Raw genomic sequence first — 26443 nt, forward strand, 5'->3', positions numbered from 1 at the left:
CTGATCTTATCAACAGGTTCATTAAGGCATACAAGAAATTTGGATCTCCACTTGAAAGGTCAGCATACTGTTAAATCATAAAAATATTCAATGGACATCATTTGATTGCTGAACTATGAGCAGTTGAGCCGTTTTGTCCTCTTTTTAAGAAGCACTTCTGAGAATTTGTGCATCTTGTATCCAGGTTGGAGGGCATTGCCAGAGACTCTGAGCTGGTGGACAAATCCATAGCAGACCTAAAGAGACTTGGTGAACTGATTCATACGAGCTGTGTGGCTGCGGTGCAGGAGCATGAGGAAAACCTCAAAGAAAACCCAGTTGAAGGTATGTTGCTTATACTTGCTTAGAGAACGTAAGAAAAAAAATAGTGTATTTTTGAGGACCAAAAATGATGCCTGTCATTGTTTCAGCCAAAGGTCCTGGGAAACGGAGAGGAATTAATATCAAGATCTCAGGAGTGCAGGTCAATGCCAAGTCCATCATCCAGCACGAGGAAGAGTTTGAGCCGCTGCACAAAGCGGTGCCCGCCAACCCTGCTGAGAGGAACAAGTAAGACACCACCGCACATATAAGAAGGAGCAGCCGTTTGTTTCCAAATGTTAAAGAGAGTTTGTGTTGTAGATTAAATTTGACAACCGTGTTTCCTACAGATTTCAGCTGACGTGCAGGGTGAAAGTAGCTCACTTCGATGTAGACTGGGACCTGCAGGATGACATTCAGCTCTTGCTTGGCATCTACGAGCACGGCTTCGGCAACTGGGATCTGATCAAGACCGATCCTGACCTGAAGCTCGCTGATAAGGCAAATATCTAATATTTACCTGTAACTCGAAAATAGAGCCTCAGTGAGGAAGAATATTGAAGGGCAATAAAATGTATTGTCGTATGCACACAGTTGGTGCAAATGAAAACTTTTATTATAAGCATTAAGACCTAAATAGGCTTTTCAAGGTATTTAAAGGTAAAAACTACTCGATTTTCTCTTCTTTAGGACTTGCACTGCAGTCAGCTCTATGAATCTGGTGTAACAGAAGACGAATGAAAGATCTAACGTTCACATTCTTCTCCGCAGATTCTGCCAGACGACCCAAGCAAGAAGCCTCAGGCCAAGCAGTTGCAGGCGAGAGCAGAGTATCTTCTCAAGCTGCTCAAAAAAGAACAAGACAGTACAGATCTGTCGAAAACAGGGGAGGAGGTATGTTGCTGTTACTCTCAGAGTGTTTCATCCACACTGGAATTTGCGTGTACACAGAGGGACCTGCCTCCCACATAGCTCATCTGTTTATTTATTTCTTTCCTTCAAGGTCAAAGTGAAGAAGAGGAAGCCCCGGGTAAAAAAGGAGAACAAGATTCTCAAAGACGAGCAAGGAAACGACATCTCCTCCCCCCGGCTGTCGGACAACCCGTCAGAGGAGGGCGAAGTCAAGGTCAGCCATAAGATCACCTCTGCAGTGTCACGTTGTAATCTATTGAGCAAAGACTGAATTTTGCTTCTGTGTTGAGGTCTTCTTGTACTTACCGTGGATGTGAGGATGGAGCTTATAGCAGCTCTTAGTAAAATGGTTGCTACAACTGGCTGCAGGCCTGTCTGGAGACTGATTTGTCTCTTCAGGCTGCTTTGTGTTTTCTCTTGTCTGTGAAAACTAAGAAATATACTTTGCGGGAATAATAAACAAACGTAATCTTGAATTATGCAAAAGCTTTTTAACTGCAGTCCTTGTGCTAAATTTAAGAGCAGCGACGGCAAGTAGGAAAGTACTGCAACGCCTAAACAAAGAAGCATAATTCAGCCGTATTTATGGAGAATAGCGCACTTGATTAGGGTGAAAAACACCAGCACAATGTTTGACCTTATCCTCATTGTACGACCTGCTGTTGCATTGTTTGAGCTGCACTGTCTTTTCACTGCTTTGAGCAGGATGATGGAACAGAAAAGTCCCCTGTCAAGAAGAGACAAAAGAAAAAGGACAACAAAGAAAACAAAGAAAAGCAGGGAACTCCGAAAAAGGAGAAGGACGGGGACAAAGAGAAGAAGGGGTCCAAGCCCAGGAAAGAAAAGGTATTTGAGAACAGTACTTGTGACATGAACATATGTGCTTTGCTCACATTTACATGGACAATAGGCTGGTTTAATTGTGTTTTCTTGGTATGCTGCACATGATTATAGCAGTTAAATGCCAGTGAAAATATAGCTAGTGGTCTTTTACCAGTCTGAATGGCAGATGTGGGTTAACTGTCTTGATGTCTGATCTTTCAGGCTAAAGGAGCCAAAGGGAAGAAGCCTCAAGGTCCAGTTCACATCACCGCCGGGTCTGAACCGATTCCCATTGAAGGAAAGGAGGACGATGAGCTTGACCAGGAGACATTCAGTATTGTGAGCTTCTTCTCTAACTCTCATTCAACCATTAAGCCAAAGAAGGATGTACATAATGTTTATCCAAAGATAAAAAGTAATGCATTTCAGTAATCCTGCCTATTTATGTGTCCAGTGTAAGGAGCGCATGAGGCCGGTGAAAAAGGCCCTAAAGCAGCTGGACAAACCAGACGAGGGTCTTTCTGACCAGGAGCAGCTCCAGCACACACGGACCTGCCTGCTGAAGATCGGAGACCGAATCACAGAGTGCCTTAAAGCTTACAGTGACCCCGAACATGTTAAAATATGGCGAAGGTAAGATGATTAAATAATGTCTGTGTGAAATTAAGCACAAAGCTTGCCTGTTTAACTCTGCTAATTGTAATTTTGTGCCTCTTTTTCTTTTTTTTTTGGCAGAAACCTCTGGATTTTTGTGTCAAAGTTTACAGAGTTTGGCGCAAGGAAGCTTCACAAGCTTTACAAAATGGCACAGAAGAAGCGATCGCACGAGGAAGAGGTGAGTTGGTGGGAAGTGTTGGGGAGCGAACCTGCTCTGTTGTATGTCGCTAAAACTGAAATGATCCTGTGACATTTTCAGAAGGAGCAGAAAAAGAAGGAGGATCCCACAGGGAGAGGAAAGTCATTCAGACCAGAACCCTCTGGTTCCAGTCGAGACTCAACGGGTACTCCATCCTCCAAACTCGCATCTCACCCGACTCAGTCAGGACCCCACGGACACCACAGAGAACCGTACAATGCAGCGAGCAAGCGGCACTTTGGCAACGATGGTACGTGTGGATAGATTTGCTGTAACCCACTGAACCCCAAGAAGGTTTTGGGGCAATTTTTTTAAAGTCTTCTGTCAAATTTTTATACATATTTCACTTTTTCCTGCAATATCAAGTCCTGCACTTTTCTAAAAACAACACAACTCTGGATAGAGATAACTCAAAAATATTATTTGTGCAGTATAAAAAAATTAGAATGTCTTACATCATAAAAAAAGATCAAATGAAAGTAGAATTTCTGGGGTGCCGCTATAGCTCACCTGGTTGAGCTGGCCTCCCATGTATAGGGGCTACAGTCCCTGATGCAGCGGTCATGGGTCGAGTCCCGCTCATGACCCTTTGCTGCAGGTCCTTCCCACATTCTTCTCCCCCCATTATTCTCCCCCCACTTTCCTGTCTCTCTCTCTGTGTCCTATCTAATAAGGCCAAAAAATAGCTTTAAAAAAAAAAAAAAGAAAGTAGAATTTCTTTGATTATTAATTTTACAAAAATTGGAAAAACCTGCAGACGCCTTTCAAAGGTCCCACAATAGCTATTTTACTACTTACACGTAAACACAACCTGCAGTTCAGCCAAAAAGCCCCTGAATTTATATCACGTCACTATTGGTGATAGTTGAATAAACTGTGGCTTCTTGATTGCACCTTGGAGTGCAGATTGTGTGTTTTTTACTGAATCTTGTTACTGCAAATTGTTTCATTTTTGGTGACTGTATTAATGAGACTTCTCGAATAACGAGATTTTAATGAAAACCCCAATTATAAACTTAGATTTGATCCATTTTCCCAAAAGAACTGTCTGTTACACATTTTTAGCTCAAGGACTGTCGGGTTGAAAATCAGAATTTTTAAAGATGGCATGCCTCCCAAACCCATCAGCAGGTTTTGAGGTTCAGAGGGTTAATGCACAGTGATTGTAAAAAGCATTATTCAAACAATTATTAGATATAGTAAGCAAGTTTAAACCATTTGAACCAGAAAAAGCATTGTTCATCAGTATTAACTGTGTTGTGTTTTCGTGCAGATCGAGGAGACTGGCAGAGAGAACGTAAATACAACTATCCAGGAAACAGCAACCAGTCGTGGCAGGGAGACCGGCATCATCCGTACGAGCCTCATCGCTACAAGGATCACTACGGCGACCGGCGTCCACACGGAGACTCGTATCGCAGCTCAGGCAGTTACCGCAACAGCAGCTCCCCTCGAAAAAGGCCGTACGACCAGTACAGCAACGACCGGGACCACAGGGGCCACCGACCCTACTATGACCGGTGAGTTACTCAGACCTGGGGACATGCAGAGGAAGTAGAAATCAGCCTGTTAGATGGATTAGTGCCAAGAAGGAGACGTGAGAGCGTCGCTATGCTACAGTGTCGTTAAACCTGGACACGCTTACAGTAGTATACAAAAAGACTGTCCACATCAGTCTCTGATGTTACTGGAAATAATCCTTTAGCTGAATAACAGATTTAAACTATTGACATCGAGATTATTGCCTGAGTAAAGCACAATCATTACACATATTGATTTAGTTAGTTTGCACATATCTAAACGTATTAATAGAAGCATGTCTGGTAAATAATTTCTTTGCCAAGTAAGAAAACAAGGTCAGATGACTCCTTTAAGCTCATTAGGAGATAATGAGTCGTGTTATCAAGAATTACTTATTAAATAAAGGTACGTTCACTTCCTCACTGTGACCCTCGTGTATCAAACTTTCTATCACTCTTCCATGTTCAGTTTTTTTCCCTGCACATCATTAGCTCCCTCATGTTCGGTTTCTCTTCGTCACGGTTAATACGTTTGCAAAGAAGCTCTGCTCGCTCCAGTTTTTACAGTCCGACAGAAAGCAGGAGGAGCAGCGCTTTCAATTCACTTCAGTGCCACGCTGCTCTCTGTCAGTTTAGTCACAATTTTTTATCGGCTACTCGCTAAGAAAAAAAAAAATGGGGGAAACCAGGAACGCTCTGCTTGTCTGAATCTCCTGCTGAAGCTTCATCCGTAGGTCTGTCAAGATAAAAGTGCCGGCACATCTAAGAGCAGACAGAGGTTGAACATAATGTACCTGAATGCAAAAGTAGCTGGTGACTTAGTGAAACTTTTCTCTCAAGGTCTACTCAGTGGATCAGTGCTGCATTAAAACTACCAAAGCAAGTAGAGTTTAGTTCAAATGTAGCTTATCTGCTGATGCCTTTTGGTGAACTTGTTTTTGAACAAAAGGGGAATCATGGCGTTACTCCGTTATTTTAAAAAAACCACAATGATGTTTCAGGCATCCGGACCCCAAAAGAAGACGTCCTGACGAATTCCGTCCCAACTACCACCAGGGAAGAGAAGGCCCTCTCCAGGACTTCAGGAGGATGCCGGACCACAGACCAACAGGTCCGCCTGGGCCCGAGCACTACAGCCGGCCCTTCCACCCGGACAAACCTCCCCCGCTGTTGGACCCTCGCTCCCCGCAGGCTCAGAAGTCTCCCCAGGACTCCCGCTCTCCCCCCGAGCGGCCCGCGGAGCCCAACGCCATGGCGGACCCAAACTGGAACAACAGAAAAACATAAAGTCTGCCCTGTGCAGGCTTTGGAAAAAAACAAAAACCAAACTGATCTGAGTGTTTCGTCCAGGGTCAAAGCCACATGCTGCTGCTGATGGACAAGTCTGGACTCGCCAATTATAAGCTCACAGTTGAAAAGGGAATCAACGTGTACCCTCTTTACCAGCAAAACCAAACTATTTTGCTCTTTCCCCCCCAGTGACTGTGGCTGCGAATGATCTGTGCGCGGAAGGAAGAAGTTTGTTTCCTTCTGTCTTCAAGATGAAAAAAACAAAAAAACTAACTAAAACATGCATCTTTATTTAAATGAACTGGCTCATCAGTTGATCATGGTAAGACTGAGTGGAACACTTCCGGATGCTTAGTCCCATGGACTATTATATAAGGAGAATTTAGGATACATGAACTGGTGACTGATCTCAATCCTAAAAGTGCCTGAAGGTTTTGGCCTTTTTGAATGGTAAATGTATGGGATTATTCCCAAAGGAACCATGACATGGACATTAGTTTTTGTGTTTAGCTTTAAGTCTTGCAAATGATGTCATTAGAAGGTTTCAATACAATAGAATGTGTAACGTGTTATCATCTGCACCTTCGAAGTGTTTCTCTTGAACATGTAGCTGAACCGAATCCTGGAGTTTAACCATGTGTGTGTGTGTGATGGGGAGGGATGAGGGGGGGAATGGGACGACCTAATACTTTTGAAATTTGAATGATCAAACAAGCCAGTATGTCTCTTCTATAAACTCAGCAGAATGTTCGCAATGGTTTTAACAAGTTCACATTTCTCATGTGTACAGATAATCATGATTTCTGTAATTGTGTAGCTGTGTAAGTCATTGCTCTGTTCACTTTAACCACTTTCCTCTTAGTAGGCCCGATGAATTGGAAGCTTTGTAAGCAGTATTTATTGCAGCAACTTGTGCAAAGGTTCATAACACTATTACTTAAACAAATAGATCCTTTATTTTTTGCCTTTCAGTATTGTCAAGGTACTTTGGTGTAGTTTCATTGAGTCACCCGTCTTTCCACCTCGAGTAAGTTACATCTGAAGAGAACATCTCGGTGATAGAAACAGTTTCTTTCTTAATCGATTGTTTGGCAATATTTCTGATCCACAGATGGTTGTGCTGTCGTTCTGGAGGTCATCCGGAAGTTGCTGTTGACATTTCATTATGTTTATTACCTTCAGTCACTCTTTTCCTGTGCCAAATCTGCTCCTGCCCTCCTTTTTTTTTTTTTTTAATGCTTCTCCGTTTGTGCCTTATTTATGTGTGCATTACCATGCTGTATATTGGTTCATGGACAGTACTGAGCGCTGGCACAAGCAGGATATGGTCACATTTTTAAAGAAAAGCGCTCCAACTGGCGAAATCAACAAAAAGACGACGACGAAGGGACCACGTAATTCTAGTCATTTGTGTGGTTCTGTGATTTCCAAAAGTGATTTGAGGGGGAAAAAAACTAATGAAAAAATGATGTGTCCAGGGTACTTAAGTGACCTGTTTAAAGTGAACAGCCAGCCCATCTTCTCTTCCACGTTTAGCAAGCTACAGTTCCTGTATCATATGTTCTTTAAGAAAGTCTAAATAATTTATATTTGTGACAAAAACCACTCTTCATGAGAAATGTGCTGTACATATGTTTGGACATATGTAATAAACTTTGTTACACAATGAAATTCATTTCCTCGTGGCCCACTTCATTAAATTCCTCCTGATAAAACAGCTGATTTATTACAACCGCTTCGTCGTATCGCGTTTCCCTGCAAAGACGCATTAAACATAATTGCTCTGCAGGCTTTTAATACATTTTTTTATTGCTGGTACGTATAAAGGTGCTCAGAAACAAGAGGCTTCACACTCATCCTGTTTAAGATACAGGGTTTGTCCCAGTATCTATAACGTTAATTATAAAAATGTTATTCTAAGTGAGCTTAAAGAGAATAAAGTTTAATTCGTAAACTACATTATATAGAAATGTTTTATTTATAGGTCTGTATTAGTTCTGTTATGAAAAAACAAAAAGAATGCATTTTAAAAACTGCTTCACTGATGATTCCCACCAACATGATTACTGCATCCTCCTTTATAGCACATATTCATAATGGATAGCATAATTGTGGGACATATGTCTTGGAATATAATGAAACTTTCATGGTGCACGCTCCAACGTGCTGGATGTCTTGATGCAACACTGTTGGAGGATTCTTATTGGCTGAGCCAGAGCTTGAGGGCGGGCTCTGTGGGCAGACATGATTGTAGTCCTTACTGAGATGTAAGGACTTAATGATCTCATTCACAGCATGTTGGGAGAAGAAAAAGTGGCAAGTTCAACTGTAAGAGCACATTATAATAGTGGTGTCATGCTCTGGGACTGTTCAGGTAATAAGGGACACAACAGCAAACTATCAGCCAGAAAGTTCAGTCTTGGGTTCAGCTGATTACTCCAACTAAATAGGGGCGTTTTTAAATATCAAACTAATATCAAGCTTTTTAAAAAAAAGCCTTCCTAAAATCCTGACTTAAACCTTCTGGTAATGTGATGTCAAAGATTCACCAAAATCCTGGCTGAGGAGCTTTCTGATGGATTCCAAAAGTTGCTGCTCAGGTTGAAAATGACTGAAGGACGTGTAAAGAAACTGTAGCTGTGCTGTATGTATATTTTAGACCGATAAGGTTTGATTATATTTGGAAAAGACAGCAAGCTTTCCTTTTTCTTATACATTTACTCACACAAGCAGCTATAGGAGTAATTGTAATCCCAATACTGATGTAATATGCATGCTTACATTATTTTTACTTCTTGGTGGAGATCTACAGCATTTTCATCATAAGTAGGGTGACCAAACGTCCTGTTGTTTTTTATGAAGTGATAAAAATGGTCCTGTCCTGGAGGAGGCATACTTTATATGTATTGAAATTATAAGGCGTCTTTGAGTAAACTTCGAATATTATTTGAGTATCTCATTGCCGGGCCAAGTGTCCTGGTTTTCAGTAATCAAAATACGGTCACCCTGATCTTAAGGTTGTAAGAGACAGCTGTTTTTAATGGCTTTCTCGCTGTATTCCTCTTTGTTTAACACCAACATGAAAGTCTCTTCATCATCTCACAATCCTCCTCTTTCAGGCATTACTGAAAGCTAATTTAGTCTAGATATACATATACAGCTTATGCATAAAGTAATCCATCCATCCATTATCTATACACCACCTAATCCTCACTAGGGTCATAGGGGGCTGGAGTCTATCCCAGCTGACTCAGGGTGAAGGCAGGGGACACCCTGGACAGGTCACCAGTCTATCACAGGGCTACACTTAGAGACAGACAACCAAGCACACTCACATTCACACCTACGGACAATTTAGAATCACCAATTAACCTCAACAGGTTTTTGTGGGAGGAAGCCAGAGAACCCGGAGAGAACCCACACTGCACGGGGAGAACATGCAAACTCCACGCAGAAAGATCCCAGGATGCGAACTGGCGACCTTCTAGCTGCAAGGTGACAGCGCTAACCACTGCTCCACCTTGCAGCCCCACTAATTAATTGCATACATTAAATTTATTGAGACGTTTCGTGTCTTTTATAAGATGCTGTAATTACTTAACCACTTTGATAACAATTTAACAAAACTATGTTGAAGGCCTGTTGTGTTGACTTAGTAATAAAAATAATAAATTTTTTAAAAAGCAGGTGGTCTAATGGTGCTGTACAAAAAATGTTTTTAAAATGTTCTAAAAAATTACTTTCAATTATGTGAAGCTCTGAAATCCTATTTTTAAACCTCAAGTCAAAGTTAAGCATCATTCTTCAGTTTTATTAGAAGTTTTAAAACCTGCTCCCGTTCATCACATAATCTCTCCAGCAGGGGGCAGTCAAACACCTTTTAGTCCAACCAGAAAACACACATGGTCATTTTCAAAAAATGCCTCCACTCACACAGCACAGGAGACAAAAAGACAGCTCATGAACAAGACATTTTCTTTTATTCAATAAATAATTTACATTATAAACAGCTGGCACGTGGGACCACATTTGCTTTAACGTACAACACAGTTTGATCTTTCTGGCGTTTCCCACTCAGCTATTTTTTTTAGAATTCTTTTTCACCATTACAAGTCAAACAAAACAAAACAAAAAAAACAAGAGCTAAATGAAAAAGAAAACATAAAGTGCTTTAAACTCAAAAACATGAACGCCCCAGAACTCTTTCCTACATTCTCTTTTCTAGGGAAGGTGGGCTGTTTTCAGGATTTTAATTTACTTTAATCTACAGCTAACATTTTATTTCTACAAACACCGAAGCGGATACTGTATTCAGTAAATACTACGCTGTTCTGTGGTGTTCATGTTTTTGCAAAAAAAAGAAGAAAAAATAAAAAAATCCCTTTTCAAATCAAAAGGTTCACATTCACCAAAACATGTACAAAAAACTGGAGTGATAAATTCAAAAAACACAACTGGTAATATACAAATTTAAACTCAACGATGCACAAAACATATGTACAATCTCACATTACACATGTAGAACCATATACTGTAAAACACACAATTACATCTATTAACACAAGATTCAACATTACAATCATCTGTTTGTATTGTACTTTTTTTTGGTGTTTTTATTCTTTTCGTTGTTGTCAAACTGCACCAATACATATTCCAAATAGCAGTAGTAAGGCCTGCCAAATACTTCAGTGTAAAGGATAAATGACCATAAAAGTGAGCCCCAGTAGTGACGGTATCTACAGGGATGACTTGCACACTAACAAGACACTGCAGCTGAGAGCCAAAGTTCAAATGGAAACCTCTCGCGGCGAGGAGTGAAACACAAGGAAAAAAAAACCAGAAAGAAATGTTGCTCCTACAGTATGTGTTACTGTACATTTTTCTGCAAGTTCACCCACAAACACAAAGTTATATACAATCGCCTTAATGTGAGCCGTTTAAGACTGAAAGATGAAAATTCAGCTGTTAGGGAAATGTTGGCACGAGGGCTTGTTCTTTGGCAATGACTTAAGCCATGGAATCACGTCTACAGACATATGCTTATCGTTAAACTCACTAAGCAGCCACAGTCAGGTCAGCACATTGGTAGTCTAGAAAACGCTACACTGACTAGAGGTGATGTCATTACAGCTAGGACTAAACAGCATCTACACCACTGTTCAAGTGAGACTGGAAACCAAGATTTATATTCACAAAAATGATCTCACAGAGTTGTCATGCTTTTTGATTGGTTGATCTACATTCTGTAAAACGCTCTGAGTGCCCTTGATGAAGTTTGTTCTTGTTAGCTACATTCACACGACAGACTTGAAACACAAACACTGTCTGATCAACATGTCAGCTCCGGCAACGGAGGAAAAGGTTGTATGACACCGAGGTTGACGTACAGACGAAAACAGGACTATTTTTATCAGTTCCCTTTTGGAATTTGCTACTTGGCTGATAGAGGCCGTTTGAACAGACTGGAGAGCGTCATCTTTTCTATTTCTGAAATTTTGGGTGCAACACAAAGACATGGGAGAGATTTCTCCCACTGGAGGTTTGTTATCTCCTTTCTGGAAACTTCTGCACCCACAAACACACAAAATTAACCACAGATGCTGAATTCTGCACACATATTGTACTAATGCATACACACACACACACACACACACACACACAACCTAACAATATGACCCATTAATCTCCACAGCAGACAACTGGAGACGCTGCTCTGACATCCTTTTGGCTGAGTGCTTCCTCCAAAAGGCTCAGGCTTTTCCAAAGCTGGAAACTAATCAAACATAGAGCTGCTTCTGGCCTAAGGTTAACAAAAGCCCCTGTCAGGTCCTCTCGCTTCGCCACATGAGCCACAGAGAGCTTCACTGGCTTGGCACCAATGAGGGGATCAGGGGAGGGAGGATCAGCAAACTCCTCTTTCTGCAAAAGATCATCTTGTCCGGCTTCCCATAGGCATGCAGCCCCGATGAGAATGTGGGATTTAATCCCAGGTGGATATCCTGAGCTCTGGGGTAGCTGGGCTCTCTCACCGCTGCTCTCTTCAAAGACCAGTCCTGTGAACCAGCTAAATACACGTGATGATAGGTGGGAGAACGGCAAACTCGTCTTGTCCATAGACTGATGTCAAGACACGACTAAACCACTGATACCACACTCGGGGTTGGGGTGACCTACTGGCAAGTCACTGGTCAAGTCACAGAATCAGAGCAGAAGAGAGGAGCCGATGTGTGACACAGCGATGGTACTCTAACACTCACTGACAGATACACCACGAGGACACTGTTGTGATGGAACTATAGACGAACTCCGCTACATGCACTCCACAGTAAGACAGCGAGAAGGTTGAGGAGGAGGATGGAAAGTAAACCTTGGCCCCTCTGGACTGCACTGCTCATCAACGGATCATTTTCATAGATGTGGTATCTCTTGCTGTTTGAGTGGAGCATTTTTACATCCTCAAAGGCGTAGTAGGCTGCCATGGTGAAGTTTATGTCTCCAGAGGAGAGGAGGTCAAACACACAGGACTGGTAGTACAGATCCTCTACTGGGAGCCGCTCTTTGCACTTGGCTTTTGCAGACTGGTAGGTAAAGCCATGCGCCCCGGTGCTGCTCCTGGTCCTGCTGGCGCTTTGGGCCTCCGCGGCTCGAGCTCTGAAGTTCCTAAAATCGATGCGCTGGTTGGCAGGGCAGCCGTGTAGACACAAGTACAAGTCCTGGTTATCGCCTTCCTCCACTGAGTTCACAACTTCCTCCGGCATCCGCACGGCAAAGGTTAGGTAGCGGCCCACCTGCCGGACCACGATGGTCGTTCCAATGTACCTGGCCTGAATCTCCACATGCTGCCCAGGAACCTTCTCCACCACGCGCAGAGTGTTTGCCCCGTGCCGATCCCCTCCGTTCTTGGAACCATCTGCAAATGCAGCTGGCAGCTCGTCTGTCTCTGCGTGGTACATCTTCTGCTCCACACATTCCTGGAAGTTCTTAAAGATGATTGTCAGCTGCAGGAGGAGAGAGAAAAAACCCATCTTATTAGCATTCATCGTAAAACATCATATGTGTTTGCTTTTAGGATTCTCAGAAATGCGCATATGCAGTCATTAGCGGCCGTGTTTTTCCGCTCGCACACTGAATCCTAGTAACCTGCAGTAAATGCAAACATCAGAATTAAAAAGGGAAGTGCTTATACTTTTGCATTAAGAACAAGTTTGTGCAATGTGTGCCATCTACCCCACCACCCCACTTAAGTGTCGCATTTCAGGGCTGGCTCAACATGGGGGAGGCCAAGGTAAACGCCCTCAAAAAACACGAGTCTCGGCCATGTAAAATCAGGCCTCAGTTTGCAGACACAAAGACGATCCATTCATAGCGCTGAAAAACCTGCCTGTGAACCCCCAGAACTATGCTCCAGGGAGTGGCGTCGGGCCAGGACAGAGCGATATACTCTGCAGCTAATTAAGTGAGACTGGTCAGGACTCTGTAAGCTTGGTTTCATCAGGATACCAATGAGCCATTGTCAGAGCAGCGATACGAGGACAGCCTAGGGACTCTGATGTCTGCTTACTTGAGACAGAGGACAAGGGGTGGGGGTCTACAGAATACACCATTAGCTTGACAATTCATCTGTTGCACCAGTTCTGTCTCAATTCCCTTTACCCTCGGCTAACATTTCCCACCTTCATTAACTTCTGTTTTTGTCCTGCTTCTAATCTTAAACATTTAATGAAAACAAACAAAAGAAAAAGGCCTCCGTTATCGCTCCATCAGAATAAAGATGGAAATAACCAGACAGTTTTATTTGCTGTAGCGAGAGCAATGTACCAACACAGAGCTCTGCTAATGCAGATCTTTTACCAGAAGGGCCTTGTTTGCACAGGTGGCACTGGCTGCTGCTTTGTTTTCTCTTTGTCCAGAATCATGATCTTTAAAAAGCTGTCTCATTTGCTTCCAAGAATAGCAATATAAAAATGCAATTACTTTAAAAGCTTAAAAAAAACCCACAAATGCTTAATAGCGTATCATTAAGAAACCTTGATTACAGAAAATTATAGTTTTTACAAATGCGATTAAGGACAAAGTCCTCTTATACCTCTGTGTAAGTGCTTTAGCTGTGATACTCTGCAAAGTGACTGAAGTCCACAACCATCGCTGTTGAAACGCTGCCAAAACTGAGCCAGCTCTGTCTTACGACCTCAAGTTCTACTAAAAGCAATTGCAGGGGCAGCCATCCAAAGTAACCACTGTACCATTAAACAGAACAAGAGTGCTGATAAAGAAAATATCTCATAATGTGGAGCAAATATCTACAGTTTAATGCAGAGACACTATTTACTGTGCTCAGTATGGACTACACTCTAAGTAGCCCAAACATCAGGCTGAGCTCAAGTGAAAATGGAGCCTCATGTTAACATTTGACGCAGCACTGCTGTTATAACACTAACATATCATTTATAAAGCTTATCAAGATTTTTGTGATTGTGCTGGGTTGGGCTTCTTCATCTGTTATTGTGGACCTCATCCAAACACTAACCAGAATCCACAGTTTGACAGAAAAGCAGCCCCACAGCAGCTCTCCCAATCAGGCCACATGAAAAAGGAGATTCACGCGTACAAATATATGAACAGCTTGATATTCTGATGTAGCGCTGACATTTATGGATCCCATAGATGTTAAACAGACAACTTACAAGCAACATGTAACGTCAATGCAGCAAGGATCACCAAATTACTGTCTTAATTAGGTGATTTTTTAAACTGAAAATGTCACAAAATACTGAAAAGTTGCAATTTATAACCAGACCAACAGTCTAAATCCATGTATTTCAAACAATCATACAAAATACTGATTTCAGAAGCTGGAAACTGGAAAACATTTGGGCTTTCATTGCTTCATAAATGATTCATTGATTATAAAAGTTACTACTGAATAATTTTATGTGGATTAAAGAGCTGAAAGGCTTGGCTCAACAGGAAGTGTATGAGAAATTTGGGTTTAATATTGAAATAAATCTGAATTCTGCAATTCTGGAGAGACAGTGTTGATATTTAGCTAGTTAGCATATCTAAATAGTTAGCATGTACCACATTTACTGTCTCTCCAAACATGTCACCTCCCGTCCTGTTTCCCGCCGTGCACGAGCAAGAACATACATGAGCAGAAACATGAATATGCTCGTTTTGTGTGGATCAACTGGAGCCACTTTGTTTGTTTCCCATCGATAGAGCCAGAGTCATGTACGAATGCCAGATTTTTTTTCAGCAGAACAAATAATTGTGTAAAAAATGTGTTAAATTTGTGTGTCGGAATAGAAATGCTGACTCCATCTTTACTTGGTCAGCTTCCTCTTTTTTTTTTTCTTTAAATAGGAATGCCAAACAAATCCCAGTCCCTGCTTGTCAAGTGTGGGAATTTGTTCTTTTCTTTGTATTATGTGATGGCAACAAGTATTTTGGGATTTTACACTGCTGGACAAATAGAGTCAGACTCATCTGTAAGACATCTGATAACGCCACCATGGACTCTAGGAAACTGTGATGGATATTTCTTTTCGCTATTTTGGGGGAAAAAAAACATTGAAAGTAACTGTTGGCTGCAGACCTAGTTGACTGACTGTTTTCTTAGATCATTCAAACATGCAGGATGAGCAGAAAGAGTCCCACCTTGCTTGTTGCGGTGGCGACGGAGCCCGGTACTACAGGAGTGTTGGTCACCTGGACAGACAGGTACTTGTTATGGATGAGCGGCCAGGCTCCCTCCACTTTACACGTCTGGAAGTCGTCGCCAAACGTTCGGAGGTGCGGGTCTCCAAAGAAGCCACAGTGCGTGTAGTTAGGCGGCGCCGTGTTGCGTGGAAGACTGCGTTCATAGTGGCACACCTCCGGGCCATCGGAGCGTTCCTGGCTGTCGGTCAGGACCGGCGGCGGTGGAGGAGGAAGCGGGGTCCGGGCACGAGGTTGGGATGTCGGTCCCTCCTTGGAGCAGTTGTGTTGGCTCATTAAATCCTCTATGCCATGCTGGGCGGAGTGGTACGTCAAGTCACCCCTGCAGGTACGAGCGGTCCGGCGTACGCAGCTGTTGTACGCACGCAGCGCCGTGCAAAACTCCTCCTCCGGTCCAGAGTTCGAGGTGGAGGCCCAAAATTCGGAGTTACACTTGAGGATCTTGCACTGCAGGCTCACTGTCAGGGAGGAACAAGATACTATTTGAACAAAAGAAGCAAACCGGAGGCAACCATGTCATCTGGAAACATGATACCTACAAGCACACAGATAAAGCCTTAAGAAAACTTTAGCTGGTATTGATGGATGGTAGTTTAAAATCACTGAGGTAGAAAATTTTCCAGCATTAGAGCAACTACAGCTAATGTTTACTGCCCTTTTAAAGGCTGCAGCGCTAAATGTGGTCTTACTTTTCTTGCATACTATACATTAAATGAGCACCCTTATCGTAAGAATAATAACACCCAAAATAGCAAAGCAGTTATGGTTTGCCACAAACTTTGTTGGCATCTGATCAAAATTTTAAAGGTCCCAGATGCTACGAAAGAAGAAAATAAGCTGAAAGCACTATTTTATGCAGAAAAGGTCCAATAACATGTTTATATATAGAATCTATCCATTTTTTTTCTATATAACAACTGCAAAAAGCAGCCTGAACCCCCCTCAGGTCCACCTGGATCTAAAGTAGCTCTACTGTTTATTGTTAAGAAGTGTGCTTCCCTTTCACACCCACTGGTTTCTATTTATGTCTAAGTAAAAATGCCATTAGGGAACCTAATCTGCACCTTTACTGATAATTACCACCGCCTTTCTGTAGATTGTTTTCGACAGTTTTCAAGACACATCCGGCTAACTCTTGACACAAATGTTCTTCAAACATTTCTCAGGATGCCTTGTTGCGACACCACGTTTCACTAGTATCACCTTGGACTAATAAAGCGTTTATTTGACTGGGCTGTGTCTAGAGGAGGGGGGACAGAGAGAAACCATATCAACACTTTGAAGTCACACTTTAAACAATATTTCTCCTGAAAGCTTCACCGCAGCTCTCTCCAACCCCCACACCGCCTCAGCCATTTGATAGATGGCAATAAACTAATCTTGATCTCAGCTATCAGCGCATTATCACTTTGTTGTTTGATGGTAATTGATTTATGAGGGACACTGATAAGGATTTGGCATGTGTGCAAAGTGAGCTGACTTGAGGTGTCCCCACAGGAAAAAGTCATAATTGTCCAATTGAAAATTTATTGAGTCATTTGAAACTGTAACACAGCACAGCTAATGTGGTTTAATTCTTAGTTTAATCAAGTTAAAGGCTGGAAAAGAAATTACTTTTAGGTGAAATAGTGAGGCATGCCCCCATCCCCCAAAAAACACAACAAGGCTTTAGAGCTGCAGCAGCTCCAACAAGACCTCACATTTCTTGGTCTTTCTCCAATTAAATACAATAAAACACTGACTAAACCTATCAAACTCAGTCATATTTACTCTATAATATGTAGGCTCACTTTTTAAACAGTCTTTTCCAAAAGTCTTTTAAGTAAATGCTCTAAATCAAGCTAATCTTTGTAATCTAGTAGATTTTAATCACCTTTGCATTAAGTTTGGTGCGAGTCCAAGCGACCGCTATGGAGAATTAAACGTGTTTTCTCGTTGTTTTACAAATTAGCGGACTTCAGCAAATACTTCGTAATTTCTAGGCATTATAAGTAACTGTAGTTCAATTGTAATATCACTACAACAGTTCGGCTGTTAAACAGTGATCGAATATGGAAACTTTTGCCGGCCAAAGTGGAAAAAGCAGTAAGTTGTGGAGAGCCAGAGTGAAGCTAACGCTGCGCTGTGATTTACAAAGTTAAGCTGCGGCTCGTAACGTTATCTTGACCGGATCGTCTGTCGTGGCTTAACGCTGCTTTAAAAGTGAAATATCGTGTCTTACCGCAGGGAAAGAGTGACAAAAACACGGCGAGGACTCTGCACACTTCAAGCGCCGAGGGTCTCCCTCTTTTCCCCATAACCATCCATCCAGCTCGGGGTCGCACTTTACTCCTCTCCCTGGTCAAATCAGATGAAGGAACAAAAAAAAAAAAAAAAGAAAAACAGTGGAGAAAAGTTAGCTACAGCCGCCAAGTCCTAGCTGGAGGGAAACACACGCAAAAAAAGTCCATGAAGCCAGCTTCCCTGTCCTCTCATCCCTGGTAGGAGGCTGTCGTGTGGCTCTCTCTGCGGCTAATGGAGGTGAGCTCAGCGGTCGCTGCTAGCTAACAGTCGGCGGAGGACCAACGGCTGTGAGGCGGGCGGCCGCAGCGTCTTGTGTTCGGGGAGTGTCGAGGAGGTGCAGCCTCGGAGGGCCGAGCGGACACACGGAGCCAATCACAGCCGCCTGCTCTGCCCCGAAAACACCCCCCCGCCCTCCTCCTCCTTCACGAGCTCTCAAGTTACACCTCAATGTGCAGACTTGTTCCACCGACTTTTCACGAGCCACACAGTGCGCGAGGCCAGGTAAGAGCGGCCTGATGTGCTGCTGCAATCACAACACGAGCTGGGAGAATGAGAGCAGCCTCCATAGAGCAGGAGTAGGGGAGATAAACTCAGAGGAAAGAGGAGGGAAGATACCAAAGGTGCAAACCAGCTACCAAACTTTTCTTTTGCACATCAATCCACACATGTCACACAGACCCAAAATGGTGGATACAAGCCAAGAGTCCAACAACAGGCACAGAATGATGCACAAATATCTCCATTTGATTGGAAATCCCAGCTTTACAACTAACTGATCTGCTGTTTCCCCAAACCCCACACTGACCCTGTTGGGTTTGCTGTCATTCATAGCGACATAATGCTTGTGTTCAGCATGGTGGAACAAGTGGATGTTTGGCATTTCTCCTTGAGAATTAATCAATTATTGATGGCAAATGGTTTCACTGATGAATAGTTGCAGTTCTGTGTATGATACTGTCAGAAATACAGTGTGGGACAAATAGAGAAGGTGCACAGTGGGTCGGAAATGTGACTTCTGAAACATATCCTGTCAAATTAACCCTATTCGGGATTTTCATGTTGCCATTGGACACCAAGAAGGAATCTGTGCAAAATATTTGTTGGTATTTATTATAGACTTTCATACTATGTTACATAAATGTTCTGATAAGTTGACGTATTTTTGGTTCCAACTGCATGAAAGTGTCCCTCTTTTTATATGTTAAAAAAAAAATCTGCAAAATTAAAAAACAATACCTGTCACCTAAACCAAATGTTCTGGGGTCCAAAATACCCCCAAAAGTCCTGAATAGGGTTAAAGTGAACATCACCATGTGGTAGTAACCTAACCAAGGCCATACGCTCATGCATGCTTTCATTTTACTGAACTCATAATGCTCATAATTTAAACAGAGCCACAGCCAGGATTTAGAGACAATGGACTCCAGATTCCTCCAAAAGTAAAACCAATCCTTCATGTTTTGTAGACATCAACAAAAAGGCACATTTTCATTTGCTATACATATGCATTATCTGAATTCTTATCGTCTTACAGGGGCTTAATTATGATTAGGAATTGACTTTAGCCCTGAATCAATAGCAAAATGAGGATTAAAGCACTCACTCTGTGTGACATGTCTGTAATTGTATGATGTAAACTCATCTTCAGGTTGTTAAAAGACTAAAAATCCCCCTGAAAATGAATACTGAGAGCATGAGGCATGTGTCTGAGTGGAAATATTCATGTGTTAATCAGTGGCAGTCGTTTACTTAGCATGTAAAGATTTGCCTGCCGTAGTTTAAAGCACCCAGCAGGACATGAAGCCAGTGAATGTACTTCAAGGCTCAATAAATGAATGAAGGTGCTATTGTACAGTATGTTTCCCTGCTACTTGTTTAGTAGAATCCACACAGCTGGGCTTTTAGTTGTAATACGAGTATTTTCTTGCATGTTGATTTAATGGATTTGTACACATTTTCGCAAACAGCCGAGCAGAGCAGGCGTTGATCTCCTCCTCCATGTGTCGTAATACCCCCTCCTTTTGATTATCTTTCAGTTGTGCAAATGACACATCACTGTTGTCTTTCACTAACCATTTCAACCAAAAAACACAACCAGACAAACGGCTGCGTGCGCTTCAGGTTGTGGCTGGCTGTAACAGTATTTTTCCATAGAGTGCTTTTGTGGTTTGCTGTCCCTCTCATGGGTGATGGATACGTTCATGTACAATGAGGTCTGAGCCTACACATGTTTTCAACAAGGGTGGCCCTGTGCAGGCTCACTCCGACGTAGCGGGCATTCACGTCTGAAATGAATGACTGCAGCTGAAAAGGTGCATAAAGCTGCTGGGTGAAATGTTGTGATGAATCGTGGAATATTTTCGGATCGTGGCACAGATACCGTGGCTGCAAGCAGGAGTGAAATTACCCCCCCCGTAGCACTCTAAAGGATGCTGACGTCTTTATCGAGGTTGACTGTTGGGAAGACAAACCCTCAGGATCGATGTGTCCGTACACCAAATACATTCACCTGTTGCAGTGACAAAGGTGCAACATGTAGGGATGTGTACGTCTGGATGCATGATTGTTGTTAATGATGCTAAATGTTTTGAGTTGATTTATCGCCTGTTTGTGGGGAACAAGCTGATGAATTAGTCAGTAAATCATAGTGTCTAGCAGCATTATGTCCACATATTTAATAAACTTTAAGGTATTCATCATGGTCAGTGATAACTAATTATTTGACAGATTTTTCATACATTTCAGTGAAAAATCTGCTTTAATTTGAAGTCCCTGATCTCTGTCTTTGTTCCCTATTTGTTGCTTAAATCCGAAAGTTGCAATTATTCCAATTAGTATGACGGATTACTAATAGTGGTAGCTATTCTGATCATCAATTTAATTGACATTTATTAAGCCAAAACAAATGCCAGAAAGCATCGTGTGGCTCCAGTTTCTCAAATTTCAGTTTCATATCACATGTAAAAGGAATATCTTTGAGGGTATTTTTTGGGAAAAACATGCTGCTTTGTTTTTTAAAACAATTTTCTGATTTTTTTTTAAAAAGATGAATTGATTAATCATTAATAAAATAAAACATTTAGTAGCAGCCCTGCAGTCATAAACAATTAAAATGAGGTTAGGACCTCTGCTCATATGCTGTCTTCTGCCATAAAGCAGGTCACTATGAGATGATAATATGATGGCACCCCCCATTAGCATAATGTTGGATTCATTTTACCTGATTAATCCCTCGGGTTGCATAGATTCACTTTTTGTTACACGAGCGTGTAAATTAGGGAATATTAAGCATAATATAGAGACATCTGTCCGACCGTGTGCTCCTCATGTGGAAACAGGTAAAGGCAACAATAAAACGTCTCCATAAATCCAGTATTACAGTCATGTTTTATAGGGAGCTGCTCTAAATCTGTCACATCACCTGTCACACACATTTTGATGACATTGTGTTAGAATGTGAACAACACCACCTCTGACGAGCTGCTCCATCCCTTTAGTGTTGAACTGTGTGACTACATTATATTTTGTCTTTTCTGTGCATGTGGACTGATCCTCTTTTCCAACAGATGGCGCTTGTTATGAGCTCTGATATGAAACCTCAAATCATGACACAAACGCACATGGCATTACGAGGACAACCAAACCTGTCATTAAATTTGAGCTTTACGGACAGCTCGGTTATTGGTCTAATTATAGCTGTCATGCACTTTAGGATTTAAAAGGTGAGAATCTGCAGCCGACAGGCGCATTTTGTCCTGTTGCTCTGAAGGAGATCATCCCTTATGGCATGTCAGATTGACGTTTTTTTTGGAGGGGGGGTTGCAATAAATCCTGACAGGATAAATAAAATAGTGCTGCAGGTTGTTGGTTTTTTATGAGGACAGTGAGTGCAGATTATAGTTGCATGTAGAAATTCAGTGTTTTCTCCTGTGGCACTAAATGGATCAAGGTGGATAATATTGCAGAAATCCGGATAGTAGATGGTTAAAAAAAAAAAGATATTTCTAAAGCACAGAGTTTGACAAGCACCTCCTGTTAAAAATCAACTCGATCAATAATGGTTAAAATTTAAAACAAGTCCCAAACATGCAAGAAACCAAACCAACCTTGGCGACTGCATGGGCGACTCTGGAGTCCTGCAGGAACCCGGAGGACAGCGAACAGGAGCGAGAGGAAGCAGACTCCTTTTTTTTCTTTTTTTTTTGGAAAAAAGAAATCTCCCCCTTTAAGAAAAAAAAAGAAAAGAACCACGTCCAGTGTGTCACAGTAATCCCAAATCAAACGCACTCAGCGGCTCTCTGTGCGTAAAACCCGCCAGTCTGCGCATGATGGTCCGCGCGATCAGCTCTCTCCAAAAAAAAAAGTCTGCAAATCAAAGTGCTCTTCTCTCTGTTACTTCATTTAAACAGCCACTTCTCGCGGATCTCTCCGGCCATTGCTTTAACTCATTTGACTATCAGTCGATCGGAAAGGAGACATTATGATAGATTAAGTCCAGTAATTGGCCTCATCCGCGTGCCGAATCCAAATTGTTAGTTATGGTCGACGTCGGGGAAGAAGAAAAAAGCCCTGAGGGGCAAATCTGCTGCTGCTGCTGCCGCTGCTGCTGCTGCTGCGTACGGCCCGATCCGCTGTGTGGATGTTGTGAAATGGCTAGTTAGAAAGTGTGAGAGAGACAATGATCGGCTCTGCATGACGCCGCATGGGAGCCCCCAATTCTCAGATCCCCCCCTTTTCTCCCCCCCCAACTAGTTCTCCTCTCAGACGCTTCTGGTGAGAGGGGAGTTTGCAGAATAGGTCGCAGCTGCAACTGAAAAACAAGCCAGAAATGAGTTTGACAGTTCTTTTTTTTTTATGTGCAACTAAACCCATAAATTGCCAGCATTGCTTTCACTTTAATCAAATGCCATTTTCCTGCTTTTCTGTGTTTGATTTTCTGCAGTATTTCATATTCCTGCAGGATCAAGTTTCTACACCCATAACAACACTTCTCAATTGTTTTTTTTTAAATTTCCTGTCACTGATTTCCATCAAATAGCCCCTTTTTGTCAGATGTGCACCCTCGCCAGATCACCTTTGTCGGTCCCTCATCTTTGCAAATCACAGGACAAATCCATAATAATCAGGATTTAATGGAGGATCAGATGGACAAACACTTTGCAGGCAGGAGGGAGGGGGTTGGGGGTATGCTCAAGGGCTGCAAGGAGGCTGCACCTGTGTTTTAGGATCAGACTGCATGCAGGAAAATACCACCACAACCTCCCCCCTCTCTCTCTCTCCCTCTCCCTCCCTCCTCTGAAGCTTTTCAAGCCTCCACTCCTTACAACACAACTGCTGCTCCAGTTTCTCTCTCACTTGAAGCAGCAAAAAATGACCAGGGTTCTCCGCCGGGCTGATAATCTAACCAAATAAATGCAGAGCTGATCGAATCCTTTCTGAGCTTCACCTTCCATCAGACGCCGTAGATGTCATTTGCACGGAGCTGCCGAACAGAGCTGTCACATTACATCACCCCTCGGTGCGTCCGGCAAGAAACTGACCCCAGTAATCCGCTCGTTTACCACCAGCACAGCCCGGACCTGCCATCTGCAGATGGCCACTGAGAGGCAGCATATTTTACATGGATGTAACAGAAGAACATGAAAGAGTGACACCCCAGTGTGAAAAGAATGGCTTTGGAGGTGCCGGATGCCGGCCCCATCTCAAACACAGCTGGTGCACACGCTGCCTTGCTGAGGTATTATGGCGAGTTAACACAACAGACCTGCTTTACATGTCATTGGATTAATAAAACACTTCGATCGCGTGGGCGTGCGTGTGTGCTGCAGATGGGGTTCTGCTTCATTTTACAGAACAAATCAGAGACAATCAGGCATGTAACCGTTATAGCCACCAAATCAGCATTCAATGACGCGTGCACACACGAGGCTGTCTGTCATTTGCTTTAGTAGCCTGTGATTTAGTCCGTTGTGAATAATCTGTCAAGTTAAAGCTGCTAAAAATCTTTATAGAGAGGAGAGCGTACCTGTGAGACTGATGTCAAAAAAAGATGACAAGCCTCCAGATTCTGGTTGAAACGTTTTATTTTTCAGTCCTTAAACTATAGACGGAGGGATTCACAAGAAGATTTCTGCAACATGATTAATCGCAAACTGTACCACAAACGGAGAGGAGTCATTGAAATCTTGCTTCACTATCGGGTGATTTCCTCAGATCGCCACATGTCCCTCTGTCGGATCAAAAGTTCACTGGTGACTTCTTAGGAAGGAACAGTTGTGCAGACTCAGTTTCACTACCCTTTTTTTGATGTTGTTATAGAAACTGAGGTGATTTTTTTCCCCCGCCCTCTGGACACATAAAGCACAATAAAAAGAAATGTCCTTGAGCAACGGACCACATGTTGGGTGTGGATGAAAGACGTGGGTTCATCTGTTGCAGTGTTTCTGAGTGAGACATGGATTAGTAACCATCATGTGCTCCCACTGACCTATCCAGGGTTTTTTTTTTAGAGGTGTCATACATTGCATTGTGCTTACACATCTCTAAAAGATTCACCAGGACTGTTAGAGACACATCCACCTGTGATCATTATATTGACTGAAAGAAACACACTAATGTCCTCCTGATTACACTCCAATTAAAATATTATCATTTCCCATGTTGAGTTGATTGGCTCCAAATGATCTTAACTTGTAGTACCGCTTAAACAATTAATCCACTACAGCAGATAGTTATTTGTTAATCAATTGATTGTTTATGTAGTTTCTCAAGCAAAAACACCAAACTACAGTCGTGACTCCATAATCCCAGACTAAATGTAAAACCTTCTGTTATGTCGGATAGCAAGGCTGTCGGATTGTCAAGATGGAGGTCGAGATACAAGGAGGGCTTGATACTTGAAGGGTGATTTGTTGTTAATATTTATTGTTGTTAGCAGGGCTGGTCCGAATAGCACTTTCCAGGCTCAATTAATGATGAATATCCGAATATTCGTCATGGTCAGGAGGTACTTCCACCCCGGGGGAGCGCTCCAACGGCAAGGAAGTGGCCGGAACGCACAGGCAGTGTTTGGCTGCTGATGCCAGTTTAGTTAGCGCTCACACTTCTGTTTCCACCATCAGCGGTGGCGGGGGAGTGGCGAATACACTCCACCGTTACCATCCATGTTTATTTCAGTGAGCATGCTCACTGCGTGTGACGTCGACGTGTCCTCTTCTGCGCATGTGGGACACTTTTGGGTCGTATGAAGTTCACACAGCAGATCACATACAAGTCGCATTTAATTAGAAATGTGAACGAACTGGCAAAAAAATCGGATTTCACAAAAAAAATCTGAATTGAGCATTAAGTCCTGCAGTCTGAACGTAGCCAATCTGTGGGATTGTTCAGTCAGATAATACGCCGTTATCCTGATTTGTGACATAAAATATCATGTCGGAGTCTGAATCCAAGGTTGTCGGTATGTTAAGGCTGTTTTTAATGGGTTCCGTTCGTTTTTCCTAAAAACCTGTCGGATAGCAAGGTTTCCAGATTGTTAAGTGTCGGATTATCGAGTCATGACTGTAGTTCCATTTCTTTTGGTTGTGGTTGGACAAAACAAGGCATCTGGTGACTTCTCATTAAGCTGTATGAAACCATGTTGTGCATTTTTTTCCCCATTTCTGACAATAACAGACCAAATAATGGAGCCATTAACTGAGAAAATGATCGCTGCCCTACATTCTGCAATAACAACAGATATTTGAAACTCAAGGATCTGTGCTCTGGCTTTAAAGAGGTATTTTAGAAGAAACCCGTCGTGATGCAAACACAGCTGGGTTTGATGTGTGTGGATCAGAAAAATGGTTCTGCTTTGTTTACTTGAAACGTCATTGGTGTTGACTAGTGCTGTCTATTTGTATAAGATCATACGTGTACCATACACCCATTCCCTCATGTCTGGACTGTTGCTGATACTGTATTGTGATCCTGATTGAACTTTTATTACTGCCAGAGGTTTTCTTTTTCTTTAAAAGGCTGCGAAAGTAGAGCAGTGTTAACCAGTGAGCGTCCCTTTAGCAGTCTGTGAAAACACAACCAGACTAAGATCAATGTTACATGTACATGATTGGCATTTAAAAAGAGGGGGTGGTGCACACCGCATCACTGTCTTTGGTAATAAGGTGTGAGCGTGAATTCAAAAAATTCTATTAAGGGGTGATATGTGGGGCTCGGATAGTGTGTGTGGAATTACTGCCACGGTCTGTAACAATATGAATGCAGGAAGCTTGCAAATTGGCCTGTTCATGCACACAGAGGAAGGGACTTGAATGTGTAAACCCTCATTATAGAATCTCCTTTCACATTTGGAGCAGAGAAGGTGAGGGTTTTTTTCTCCCCCCCCCCCCCCCCTCTTTTTTTTTTTCTTTCTAAAGCCAGACTGCAATCCAGTGAGAATTATGCACACTGCTTAATTCCAGACATGGACCAAACTAGACAGAGTGTGTACAGACTGCTAGACAAATAATTAGCTCTGCCGCTAAACAGAACTGATGTCAGTGAAAGACACATCGCATGGAGCCAAATTTTTTTTTTTTAGGGGAGAAACGTTGGATAACTGTTTTAAGCGATCATCACAATTTAGCACCTGACGGGGTTTACAAAAAAAAAAAAACCACGCTGGTGAGCAGCCATGACTCCATTTGCATGCAAGATGCCACAAATGCAACGCAAGACAACTGAGGCTTATCTCAATAAAACAGCT

The 26443-nt window shown here is 42.4% G+C and overlaps 2 protein-coding genes across 4 annotated transcripts in view; one reads left to right on the forward strand and one right to left on the reverse strand.

The window, feature by feature from the left end:
* chd2 (chromodomain helicase DNA binding protein 2) overlaps window positions 1–7375 on the forward strand; it is a 28600-nt gene extending 21225 nt beyond the window's left edge. For all 3 annotated transcript variants that reach the window (XM_008295553.1, XM_008295554.1, XM_008295555.1), the window contains 13 exons: window positions 17–58; window positions 185–324; window positions 411–549; window positions 651–801; window positions 1072–1194; window positions 1304–1426; window positions 1918–2058; window positions 2257–2373; window positions 2489–2667; window positions 2770–2869; window positions 2951–3140; window positions 4164–4410; window positions 5412–7375. In XM_008295553.1, the coding sequence (XP_008293775.1) occupies window positions 17–58; window positions 185–324; window positions 411–549; window positions 651–801; window positions 1072–1194; window positions 1304–1426; window positions 1918–2058; window positions 2257–2373; window positions 2489–2667; window positions 2770–2869; window positions 2951–3140; window positions 4164–4410; window positions 5412–5697 (1978 nt within the window). In that variant the 3' untranslated portion in view covers window positions 5698–7375. The remainder of the gene's footprint in view (window positions 1–16; window positions 59–184; window positions 325–410; window positions 550–650; window positions 802–1071; window positions 1195–1303; window positions 1427–1917; window positions 2059–2256; window positions 2374–2488; window positions 2668–2769; window positions 2870–2950; window positions 3141–4163; window positions 4411–5411) is intronic.
* A 2288-nt stretch (window positions 7376–9663) lies between these two features.
* On the reverse strand, window positions 9664–22316 carry rgma (repulsive guidance molecule BMP co-receptor a). Its single transcript, XM_008295556.1, has 4 exons — window positions 21807–22316; window positions 17639–17754; window positions 15358–15875; window positions 9664–12698 (listed from the first exon to the last, which is right to left on the reverse strand). Exons 1-4 carry the CDS (start codon window positions 21818–21820, stop codon window positions 11994–11996), a joined length of 1353 nt encoding a protein of 450 aa, XP_008293778.1. The 5' UTR covers window positions 21821–22316; the 3' UTR covers window positions 9664–11993.
* Between the last annotated feature and the right edge of the window lie 4127 nt (window positions 22317–26443).

The sequence above is a fragment of the Stegastes partitus genome, unplaced genomic scaffold (genome assembly GCF_000690725.1).
Source record: "Stegastes partitus isolate 25-593 unplaced genomic scaffold, Stegastes_partitus-1.0.2 Scaffold1058, whole genome shotgun sequence".
In the NCBI taxonomy this organism is placed as follows: domain Eukaryota; kingdom Metazoa; phylum Chordata; class Actinopteri; family Pomacentridae; genus Stegastes; species Stegastes partitus.